This window comes from Mytilus trossulus, chromosome 1 (genome assembly GCF_036588685.1).
Source record: "Mytilus trossulus isolate FHL-02 chromosome 1, PNRI_Mtr1.1.1.hap1, whole genome shotgun sequence".
NCBI classification, from domain to species: domain Eukaryota; kingdom Metazoa; phylum Mollusca; class Bivalvia; order Mytilida; family Mytilidae; genus Mytilus; species Mytilus trossulus.
In genome coordinates, this window is record NC_086373.1 from 37,358,683 (window position 1) to 37,370,624 (window position 11,942).

General features: G+C 30.8%; 1 protein-coding gene across 1 annotated transcript; it reads left to right on the forward strand.

The window, feature by feature from the left end:
* The first annotated feature begins 48 nt into the window (after positions 1 to 48).
* LOC134723498 (transmembrane protein adipocyte-associated 1 homolog) lies at positions 49 to 11,477 on the forward strand. The gene is made up of 11 exons (XM_063587097.1): positions 49 to 172; positions 1,799 to 2,007; positions 2,299 to 2,431; positions 3,218 to 3,307; positions 4,017 to 4,089; positions 4,797 to 4,876; positions 5,837 to 5,980; positions 6,551 to 6,611; positions 8,990 to 9,092; positions 10,128 to 10,208; positions 10,904 to 11,477. Exons 2-11 carry the CDS (start codon positions 1,811 to 1,813, stop codon positions 11,172 to 11,174), a joined length of 1,233 nt encoding a protein of 410 aa, XP_063443167.1. The 5' UTR covers positions 49 to 172; positions 1,799 to 1,810; the 3' UTR covers positions 11,175 to 11,477.
* The last annotated feature ends 465 nt before the right edge of the window (positions 11,478 to 11,942 follow it).

Sequence of the window (11,942 nt, forward strand, 5' to 3'; positions counted from 1 at the left end):
ACACTCTAACATACGCGCGTTTAATACTACACATCTCTCGGACGTTTAAACATACGGATAAAATACCTTAATTGAAAGCACGTTCATGAGCAAGTAGAAAAACAAATTAATGATTTTGACGCAAATGTCTATTTTTACCTAGTTTTCTATTTCCTGCAGTTGCTATTTTTTGGTAAGGATGTCCTTGTTGTGTAAAGAAAAATTATTCTCTAACTCTAATGTTTAGAAATCTCTAATAAGTTGAAAAGATTAGTACAAATCATTAAAAATGACAACACTCCACCCCTTTTTTTCAAATTTCAGTTTCAGCAGTTTATTAAATTAATCAGACCATTGTCCTCATACCTAGAGGTATTTATACTTGTGAATTTGTCTGCCATCAAATTAAATCACACAGGATTCCGTAAACTTTGACATCACAAATTTTCAAAAGATTTGACATCACATCACACAATTAAAAAAAGTTATATAAGAAGGTATATTAATCAAAGGCCTTATGGCAGCTGTCAGGTCATTTTTAGACAAAATTCATCTAATAACTAAAACTGTAAACACGTTTATTAAGATGAGCAGTGTAAGTGTTCTTTTAAACATGTTAAATAAAATCCAGCCAAAATTAAAATGTCAAGAACTTTATGTTCTTTTATTAACAATATATATCTCAACACACAGGATTGTTACAATTTGCCAGGTTTAATATCCATATGAACCCTGAAAAAAATAAACAAACGCAAAAAACTACAAGGTGACAGTCACACATTCATTAACATATGAGACCACAGTTGATTGTTTCTCCTCCCTTACTATTTAATCTAGTCATTTTTGGGGGTTAATGCTATCTTAAAAACATACAGTTTTACACATGTACCTGACAACATTCAAAATCTCCATAGGGAGATGAAGGGCAAGAAAACTTAATGCTCCTTTTATGTTATCATATTTAGGGAGCTACCATTTGATTTTTATGGGGGGGCTAGGACGAAAAATTTTGTCCTGCCTTTTTTTTTAGCTGTAATCTCTGTCCTGCCTTTTTATTTTTCACTCTGTTCGGTCCTGCCTTTTTTTTTCAGTTTATCCTGATTTTTTTTTTACCTAAATAGTCGTCCTGACTATTTTTTTTTTGCAAGTGTCTCATCCTGCCTTTTTTTTTAACTCAAAACTCCTGTCCTGCCTATTTTTTTCAAATTTCATCCTAGCCCCCCCCCCCCCCCCCCCCATAATAATCAAATGGTAGCTCCCTTAGTGTTATCTACTTTTATATTGTTTCAATGGGTGCATGTGCTAATATACCTTTCCACTCATTTGAATACCTGTTTAGAGGTGTTCAGTTTATATGATAAGAAATTTCAAAATTCAGGTCAACTGGACACCTCTAATTGGAGATTAGTAGTATAAAGTCTGTAAAAAAAATTAACTTATAGTTTTGAGGTGTTCAGTTTATACATGTTACAAAATGTATATATTATAATAAAGAATTTAGAAACTCAGGTCAACTAAACACCTCTTATTAAAGGGAATATATTGTTCACAGGTCTGTTGAGAAAAAGATATTATAGTTATATATCCAGAGATAATTTAAATAAGTAGTACGTAAAGTCATAAATATTAAATCACATCCTTCAAGGAAGTTGAATTAGTTACATTATGTAAATTACTTGAATGTTGTCTCTATATTTGTATACAATGTATATATACAAATTTATTACAACAATGTTTTGTTCCCTTATGTAAATATATTATATATATTCATCATCAGTGAATACTTTTGCAAGCAGTCATATAGATATTACAATTTCAGATTGAGTTATTGATGTCCGATCCAGGTACAGTCCATTTCTCCCAGTCAAGCCCAGAACATAATCAACTGAACAATTTTAACAGCAATGTGTTAAAGCTGTTGTCCAGTAATGGAACCACCATTACACCATATGGACCCAATATACCTGACGCAGAGATCAGTGAACCTATATGTCAGGCTATATTGTATGATGACATTTCATATTCAAGGTACATGAGTAATTGAATATATAAAAAAATTAAGGCTAAATTTTTAATTTCAGCTAGAAACAGTACTGCATTTTTATTTTATTTATCAAATATAGAGACTGAAAATTTTCATAATAGGCACAGTATTCCTGTTTGTATCCCTCAAAATGTATGAATTGAGACAATAAAATTATGAAAATATAAGAAGGAAATCTATTATGAAAATGTAAGACTGTGAATATTGTTGGCTTTGTGTATGTAAACATTATTTAAACATTGTTAAATATAAATGTTAATTCTTTTTTTTTGCAGCATAAGAATATGGGATCTGATCATTTTAGGGCCAAATGCCCTCTTCTTGATGTTCCTTATTTGGAAGATGAAAACTGCCATTACAAAACTCAGGAGCACAGACAGTCCAATATTTACAGCTTTCTATGTTATGGTATGTAAAATAGTTACTGATCTTCTCAATGAAACCCGACTAAAGTAAACACTGTTTTGTCAAGCTTAGTTTTAGATTTTGTAGCAAATGGTAGTGAAAAAATAGATTTGCCATTGTTTGCAGAACTATTTGATCTGATGGACTTTATATAGGAATGAGAAGAAATGGTCTTGGAAACACTACACTAGAGACCAAATGATGTAGAATTTAGCCTTCAACAATGAGCAAAGCCTATAAGGCATATATAGCAAGCTAATTGAGGCCCTTAAATGAAAAATGTAAAACTTTTCAAGATAGATACAAAACAATAAATAAGAAAACCAATTTTAACTAAATGTGATATACATGTACAGCAACAATTTCCGAAATTTATTAACTGGTTCACAAAATTTCAGGTCATAACCTTTAACATATTGTTATAATTTTTGTCAAGCTTCAATGAGATTTAAAAAGCTGGACTTAGGAGTGTGTTTGGTATGCTGTTGTATTAGCATTATCATTTTTCATTTCCACAGGTTTATTGGCCATGCATCTTCAATTCAGTTAATGGTTTTATTTAACATTTGTTATTTTATACTATCAAATATAAAGGCAAGTCAAATTTCTGCTTCAAAAAATATCATAATGCATTAGAAATATTCTTCATGAAATTAAGTAAACTAACATACTATCAGTTAGTGACTATTGTTATGGTATCACAATGTTTCTCGGTTGTATTTTATAGTTTAAAGTTCAGACAGTAGTAGTTATCACAGTATTAAGATATATGTTTATATTATTTTTCAGGTTTTAACAGTTGCAATTATTAGTGTGTTAAGATGTATTGTAGCAATGACAGTAAATGCTGCAAACCCTGCAGGAGATAATGCAGACAAGGTACTAACATGTTCAACCCTGCCACATTATTCATGTATGTGCCTGTCCCAAGTCAGGAGCCTTTAATTCAGGGGTTGTCGTTTGTTTATGTGTTACATATTTGTTTTTCGTTAATTTTTTTACATAAATAAGGCCGTTAGTTTTCCTGTTTGAATTGTTTTACATTGTCTTATCGGGGCCTTTTATAGCTGACTATGCGGTATGGGCTTTGCTCATTGTTGAAGACCGTACGGTGACCTATATTTGTTAATGTTTGTGTCATTTTGGTCTTTTGTGGATAGTTGTCTCATTGGCAATCATACCACATCTTCTTTTTATATACTTATATTTGCAAGCCCTGTTGACCTTTTTTATATCAGTTTAACAGTAAGGGGTTATTCTAATGCAAGTCATGTTTATTCACTTGAAGTTGTAAGTAATATTTACTTGTAAAAATTTATTTGAAAGAATTTTTTTCTTTAAAGTTTGAATTATCTCCCCTTTATTTTTTTCTAAAGATTGCGTCTATTGTTATTTTGATTTGAAGGATGAACAAGTACTTGAAATGCAAATTTGGCTTTTGATTTCCATTTAACTGAGAGATATTTTTCATAAAACTCACCTGAAATAAGGATAAACAAAAATTACAAAAGGGAGATAACTCAATAATGTTCATATCAGATTTTTTTTGAAATTGTAAAACTTAAAAGTTAAATATTTCTTTTGGCAGGCAATATGGTTGATACTTAGATTTTTTCTATTGGCAATGGAAATGTCCATAGTTATTTTTGGAATTGCATTCGGTAAGTAAACTCTTTATTTTAATATTGATATGTTGAAAAAGCCTTTTAAAATCTGACAACTGAAAGTGATAGTTTGATAATATATCAAAAAGATGTAAACTGTAACAAGAAATTCAAAATGAGAAAATATTTGCAGTTAATTTTCATTTTATATCATTAATATAAATAGAAATATGTGGTGTTATTGGCCAATGAGACAACTCTACATTCAAGTCACCATTTATAAAAAGTAGACCATTATAGGTCAAAGTACTGCTTTTAACAAGGAGCCTTGGATCACACCGAACAGCAAGCTATAAAGGATCTCAAATTGACTAGTGTAAAACAATTCAAACTGTCTAATCTATATAATAAACAAGAAGACATGGACCACACCAACAAACAACAAGCTCCTGGGTTAGAATTTATATGTAAAATTTGTTTCAGCCTTTCATATTGATTGTATAATCATATAAAAAATAAAAGAAACACTAATATCTTTTTAAAGCAAAATGTAAACATAAACTGTAGTATATTTCGATATATTAAATAGTATTGCAACCATTCAATGTTCAGGAATAGTGTAGTTTTTGGTTTGTTGTTTGGTCTCTAGGAGGATTTTAAATACAGGTACCCATGTCTATATAATATTTTAAATCAATTTTTAAACCTCAACTTATAATGATTGCTTATAGATAGTATATTTTTTCTAGTTTCATTTTTTTCAGGTCATCTTGACAGCAATAAAAGTATTCAGAGAGTTTTGCTAGCAACTACATGTATTGCTTTGATTTATTCAGTTACACAGGTATGAAATGTACATTCACGGTCACCAGTCAATGAAACATCAAGTCTCAATTGGTGGCAATAAATCAAAAATATGATCACAAAATGGTGAATTTAAATTTTTTACGAAATACAGTATGGTGCTAATAAGGTTGATACCGTTTGATTTGATTTTTTTCTAAGTCATAATTGACTGAAAATCTTTAAAATTGATCATTTTAATATTTCAATAGGATAAATAAAACAAAACTTGATTTTTTTTTTAATTTTTAAACAATTTTGACCAAGGAAAGAATTACAATGACCCTGGTCTTTTCCATTCTCATTTCAGATTTTGTTGAAAACAGTCAGAAAAACAAGAAATTGTATAATTTTAGTTTTTTGTGCAATCAAGAAAAAGTCTTCATAAGTCATTTGAGATTAGAGTCCATGAATTAGAATAAGGAGATGAGGGAATAATGTCAATGAAACAATTATCCACCAGAGTCCAAAATGACATTGATTAAAGGAACTATACATCACTGAACATCTTTTGATAATTACAATAAACCATACTGTAAAGTCAGATATAAAAGACCTCAATATATCTGTATCATTTTGGTCTCTTGATAAGAGTTGTCTCATTGGCAATCTTACCATCATCTTTTTTATACTCAACATGGCAAAATTTTAAACAACTCAAGTGTGAAATCCAACAACTTGATGTTTGGCTACTAAAAAGTAATATTACAGACAGCAGCTATTACCAAACTCTAAATAACAAGCTTCTGACTTAGGAAAGTACCGTAAAGCCTGTGTCAAAGTTAACTATTTTCATGGGCACTCAAATCCATTCCCCCTAATATGAGGGTGCTGGTTTTGGCTTGAACCATATATTAATTTCTTGCTTAAACATTTGTAACAAGTTCATCCTGTGTTTACTCATTTCAACTACTGTATGTATTAAAAAAGACATTCTTGTATTTTGTTGTACATATTTCAGGGTACACTAGAATTCACAAATCCAGATCCTAAATTCCATGTCCAGAAACCAGGTCAAGGCATAAATGTCACAGCAATAGATTATGATATATTTGGACATGGAGGCATGATCTTTTGGTTGACTAGTTCATTATTCTTTTTTGTGGTAAGAGTTTGTTTTATATAAGTCCATAAAACACCATGTTTTGTTGGAACTTTTGTTTAGCGAACTACTGAATCGGGGTTCAAACCCTTATTTGACATACATTTAAAATAAAATTTCACATCATAATGATCATGTGTATTAAGTTTTAAGTTCATTCAACCAAAATATCATCATTAGCCAGACTGGAGAAATTAGTTTCATGCCCTACTGCTTTCAAATGCATATTGAAATTACAGTGAAATAAAGCAGTATAAGAACACTTTATCTATGTTATTAGGTAAGGCTTCTGAATTCTAATACTTTCTAATAGTCAGCTTAACATCTAATACCTATTATAAAAATAAAAACTGGCCAACATGGTATAGCCAATAGGGCTGAAAGTATTTGTTCACTGCTATAGCAAATACTAAACATTTGTTTTTTTCTGAACAACAAGGTTTTTATGCAATGAAGTAGAATTTCTTTCACAGTACATTTACTTTTCATTTCAAAATCTGTAAAATATCTTTACTAAACAGAAGAAAACTTTTTTTCATAATGCATATGGTTTACCTTTAATTTCTTTTAAAGGTGTATACATGTATATTTATTTTACCATGGACTTCGTTGAAAGAGAAGCTGGCTCTTCCACGTAAGTTAATGTATTCATGATGCATTTTTGTTTTAATAATTAACTTGATAAATGAAAACTGGTCAAAATTGTTTCCTTTATACAGCTCGTGTAATGAAAAAAATCATTTTAGATATGCATTTCTTGCATCTTGGAAAGCTAAAACATCAAATATGATTCAGTGTCCATTAAATTTTTTATTTTTTCTGCATGTAAAGTTTTTGTCTAGCCTGCAACTTTTGTTGCAGAAAGCTCGACATATGAATAGTGATCTGGCGGCAGCTGCGTTAGCTCACTTCTTAAAAGCTTTATATTTTAGAAGGTGAAAGACCTGGATGCTTCATACTTTGTATATAGATGCCTCATGATACCAAGTTTCTGTCAGTCACATGTCCAATGTCATTGACCTCATTTTCATGGTTCAGTGACCCCTTGATAAAAAAGTTCAGATTTTTGTTGAGGCTTCGACTTTAGTCGAAAAAGCAAGACTAAGCGATCCTACAATCCGTCATCGTAGGTGTCGTCGGAGGCGTCAACAAATATTCACTCTGTGGTTAAAGTTTTTGAAATTTTAATTACTTTCTTAAACTATACTGGATTTTTACCAAACTTGGACAGAAGCTTGTTTATGATCATAAGATAGTATCCAGAAGTAAATTTTGTAAAAATATAAATCCATTTTTTCCATATTTTACTTTTAATTGGACTTAGTTTTTCTGCGGGGAAACATTACATTCACTCTGTGGTTAAAGTTTTTAAAATTTTAATAACTTTCTTAAACTATCCTGGGTGTGTACCAAACGTGGACAGAAGCTTATTTATGATCATTAAATAGTATCCAGGAGTAAATTTTGTAAAAAGATAACTCCACTTTTTCTTTATTCTATTTTAAAATGGACTTAGAGTTAACATTACATACAGTTAAAGTTTTCAAAACATTCATTAGATTTATTAACTATCCTAGATTTTTACCAAATTTAGACAGAAGCTTCTTACAATCATAAGATGGTATCAAGAGGAAAATTTTTATTGATTTTTTTTCCTCATTAAAGGTGAGCCTGCGATTTACAGCAGAAGTAGGCAAGACACTAGGTTCCGCGGAACCCTTACAAATTTTTTGTGATGTTGAATTCTGTCTTATTTTAAGTAAATGGATAACTATATTTGGTATGTGCGTACCTTGCAAGGTCCTCATGCCTGTCAGACAGTTTTCACTTGACCTTGACCTCATTTAATGAATCAGTGAACAAGGTTAAGTTTTGCTGGTCAAGACCATATCTCGAATACTATAAGCAATAGGTCTAGTATATTCGGTGTATGGAAGGACTGTAAGGTGTACATGTCCAACTGGCAGGTGTCATCTGACCTTGACCTTATTTTCATGGTTCAGTGGTTATACTTAAGTTTTTGAGTTTTGGTCTGTTATTCTCATACTTCATGCAATAGGTCTACTATATTTGTTGAATGGATATGATTGCAAGATGTACATGTCATGGTTTAGTGGTCAAGTTTTTGAGTTTTGGTCTTTTTATCTAATACTATATGCCATAGGTCAACTATATTTGGTGTATGGAAATATTATATGATCTATATGTCAGTTGCACAGGTTTTATTTGACCTTGACCTCATGTTCAGGGTTCATTGCTCAATATTAAGTTTGTGTGTTTTGGTCTGTTTTTCTTAAACTATAAGTAAGAGGTCAACTATATTTGTTGTATGGAAAATTTGTTAGCTGTACATGTCTGCCTGGCATTGTTCATCTCACCTTGACCTCATTTTCATGATTCATTGGTCAATGTTTTGTTATCTTGATTAATGTTGAGTTTATGTGACAGTTGTAATGAAGCTTTACATTTAGTACTATCAAGATAATAGCAATGATAAGAAAAGAAGGCGACATTTTAGTGTGTGCACTCTTGTTATAATTAAAAAATATAAAGTGGGATTTGATTTAATATAAAGAAGAAGAAGAAGATGTGGTATAATTGCCAATGAGACAACTATCCACAAAAGACCAAAATGACACAGACATTAACAACTATAGGTCACTGTAAGGCCTTCAACAATGAGCAAAGTCCATACCGTATAGGCCGCTATAAAAGGCCCCAATAAGACAACATAAAACAATTCAAACCAGAAAATTAACAGCCTTATTTATGTAAAAAAATGAACGAAAAACAAATATGTAACACATAAACAACAACCACTGAATTTACAAGCTCCTGACATGGGACTGGCACATACATAAATAATGTGGAGGGGTTAAACATGTTAGCAGGATCAGAACCCTCCCCCTAACCTGGGACAGTGGTATAACAGTACAACATAAGAACGAAGATATATGTAGACAAAATTGTAAGCACTTGAAATTTATTCATTGATGACAAATTCTATTTCAGCAAAGAAATCCTTTTATTGGTATTGTTTTTTTCTTGCCATGTTAAACCTGACACAGGCTGTGGGAAGTGGCTTGTTGTATAAAAATATTGTGAATGGCATGTGGTAGGTTTAATATTTTCTCATGTATAAATGTTTCTCTATAAATATTTGTGTCTTTAAATGCTGTTATTGAAAGTGAATTAGAAGTCTAACTTTTATAATTAAATGGCTATTTTTCATTATAAAACTTATGTAATATACTTTTCTCTCAAGAAAATTCTATGATTTGTCCAAATTTAGAAGAATTCAGTGCGACCTTTCTGGTAAAAATCCTGTGATTGCAATACACATTGATCTGTCTTTGAAATAAACTATTATATGATTTTACATGTTATACACATGCTCAGTATCCATGCTTCTTTGTTTATTATTTACTATAGGGTAACAATTGGTAATCTACGGCTTCAAATCACAATAATTATTTGGCTGCCATATTTTCACATCATAATAACAGAGAGAGAAAAAGTTGATGATTATATAATATGGATACATAAAAAATGATAAAACCGTGCACAGAAGACTTAGTTTATGATATATACATGCATTGGTTTAAACATTAGATACATTAGTTTTCACCAATCTCTCGTTTCTTAGTTATTGCATATTTTAATAGATGATAAATCCACAAAAATCGCTATCCAACAAATAATAATTAATCCAAAGTAGTAAACAATATGAAGTAGTGAAATGTGTCCTAATGTATTGATTTGATATAAATTTGAAACCAATAAATTACATTTATATATATATACAACTCGTCTAAACATCAACCCAACAATGTTAGATCTGTAAATTTGCTTTCGCAAATTTTTGGTTCTTCCCTCGCCGGGATTCAATCCCATGCTTCTGTGATATCGTGACACCAAATCGCCTGCACTGCAGCCGTCCCGCTAGACCACAGGACCACCTGGGCTCTACATATATACATTTATATATAAAGATCACTATAATAAATGTTCTTGTGTATAGAAATATATATAGATTACTAATAAATCCAACATTTCCGGTATGAATAGTTTTAATTCACTAGTACATGTACTTTCATGTTTGAATACAATCTTCAGGTATATATATATATATGTCTTATTATTGTTTCAGTGTGGTTGATTTGACTGCCTATATTTATTTCACCTGTTTCGCACCGCTAGTCTATATGGTGTTCCTGCATAATTTTTTAAGGTATGTTGAACTGCAAAACACCATCAAATAGATATAGGAAGATGTGGTGTGAGTGCCAATGAGACAACTCTCCATCCAAATAACAATTTTAAAAAAGTAAACCATTATAGGGTAAAGTACGGCCTTCAAGTATGGATTATTTTCCACAGAATTAATTGCAATTAATATAACAAATACTATCACATGAAATACTAAGAATACATTAATTTGTATAGTGAAGTTGGTGTTAAAAAAAGTGTAAGTTTGTAAATTTATTATGTTTATCTTTCAAGCAAATATAAATGTGTATTCATGATTTTTAACATGAAGTCCACTAGAATAAGAATTTCAAGGATACAAGTATTTCCACGCTAGATTACATTTTAAATATCATTGGTGTACTGGGCTAGTTAGGAAAATTATCATTTGCATGCTTTCAAGTTTTGAAAAGTTGGTGGTTGTTGTACATGAGGTCAGCTAAACATGCTAAATTTTACTTATTTTTATTGTGTTATGAAAAATGATAAAAGTTTACAAAAATAACCAATTATTATCCATGAAAGAATGAAACTGGGGTGACTTTGAACACAAATTTATTTATGTCTATCTTTTTATTGATGAAATTGCAATATGAATAATTAATTTGAGTTTATAGCTATGGGATATTATAATTATGGTAGATATATGCATAATTGAATAACATTTCCACCTTTCAGAACATCTCAGACAAGAATATTGTTTTCCTATAAAAATCAACAAGATGAAGTAGCAGAAGATGATAATGTTAGTATGCCGTATGCTGCCAACAGAAAAGCAGACGACACAGATAGTTTTGTGGGAAGTTATGACAGTACACATTTTGATCGCCATAATATTTTAAGTACAAGTGTTCAGAACCAATTGATTGACAATTCAATGAACGCTATAGCAGAAGACTTTGGACCACCCAGTTTTCCATCAAATTCATTGTACCAAGCAAATGCATAGTGCTTAATTGTGATGAAATCCCACTAATGCAAATCCAAGTGAATTCAATCATTTTGAATTCTGTCAGCTTTCTTAGTTTTCACAAATGGCAACTAGATATACTTGTATTCTAATATTTATAGTTTTGAGCTTTGTTAAAACTAATACTCCTGAGGTTCATCAAATCAAAATAGTTGCAATATCATTGGCTTTTTTAATTTCAGTATGATGTGATTCATCTTTATACAATGGTAATTTTGATTAAACTTTCAGATGATTTTGAAGCTTTAATACTGATTTTGTTTGTAAATGTTGTGATGCTGAATTTGTAATAAATATATATATTTAAAAGTATACTTGTTGATAGCTGCATACAGTCAAAATCAAGTTCTATTCTAATCACAACTTGGTGACTTTAAAACACATATGATGCAATTATTTTGCATATCAGCAGACCAGCTTCAAAAGTACCTTTAGCCACAGCTATTTCATAGTGCATTTTTTGTAGAATGGAAATATAATAAATTGGACCTTTTTTTCAAGACTGGTCATCCTGTTGGTAGTAGCACTGTTCATGTTTTTCTTGTGTTTTAGTTATTATGACATACATGTAGGGTCTAGATTATATTGAAAGATGTGTGTGTACATAATAAAATTGAAAAAGGAAATGGGGGGATATGTCAAAGAGACAACAACGGGACCAAAGAGTAGAAAACAGCCAAATACCAACAATGGGTCTTCAACACAGCAAGAAATTCCTGCACTCTGAGGCAGGCTTCAACTGGCCCT

What these genes read in the sequence shown, in the direction of transcription:
- LOC134723498 (XM_063587097.1), top strand. Translation starts at nt 1,811, where the DNA reads ATGTCCGATCCAGGTACAGTCCATTTCTCCCAGTCAAGCCCAGAACAT. An exon ending in GATGACATTTCATATTCAAG is followed by an intron (nt 2,008 to 2,298) that starts GTACATGAGTAA and finishes TTTTTTTTGCAG; the next exon opens with CATAAGAATATGGGATCTGA. An exon ending in AATATTGTGAATGGCATGTG is followed by an intron (nt 9,093 to 10,127) that starts GTAGGTTTAATA and finishes TTATTGTTTCAG; the next exon opens with TGTGGTTGATTTGACTGCCT.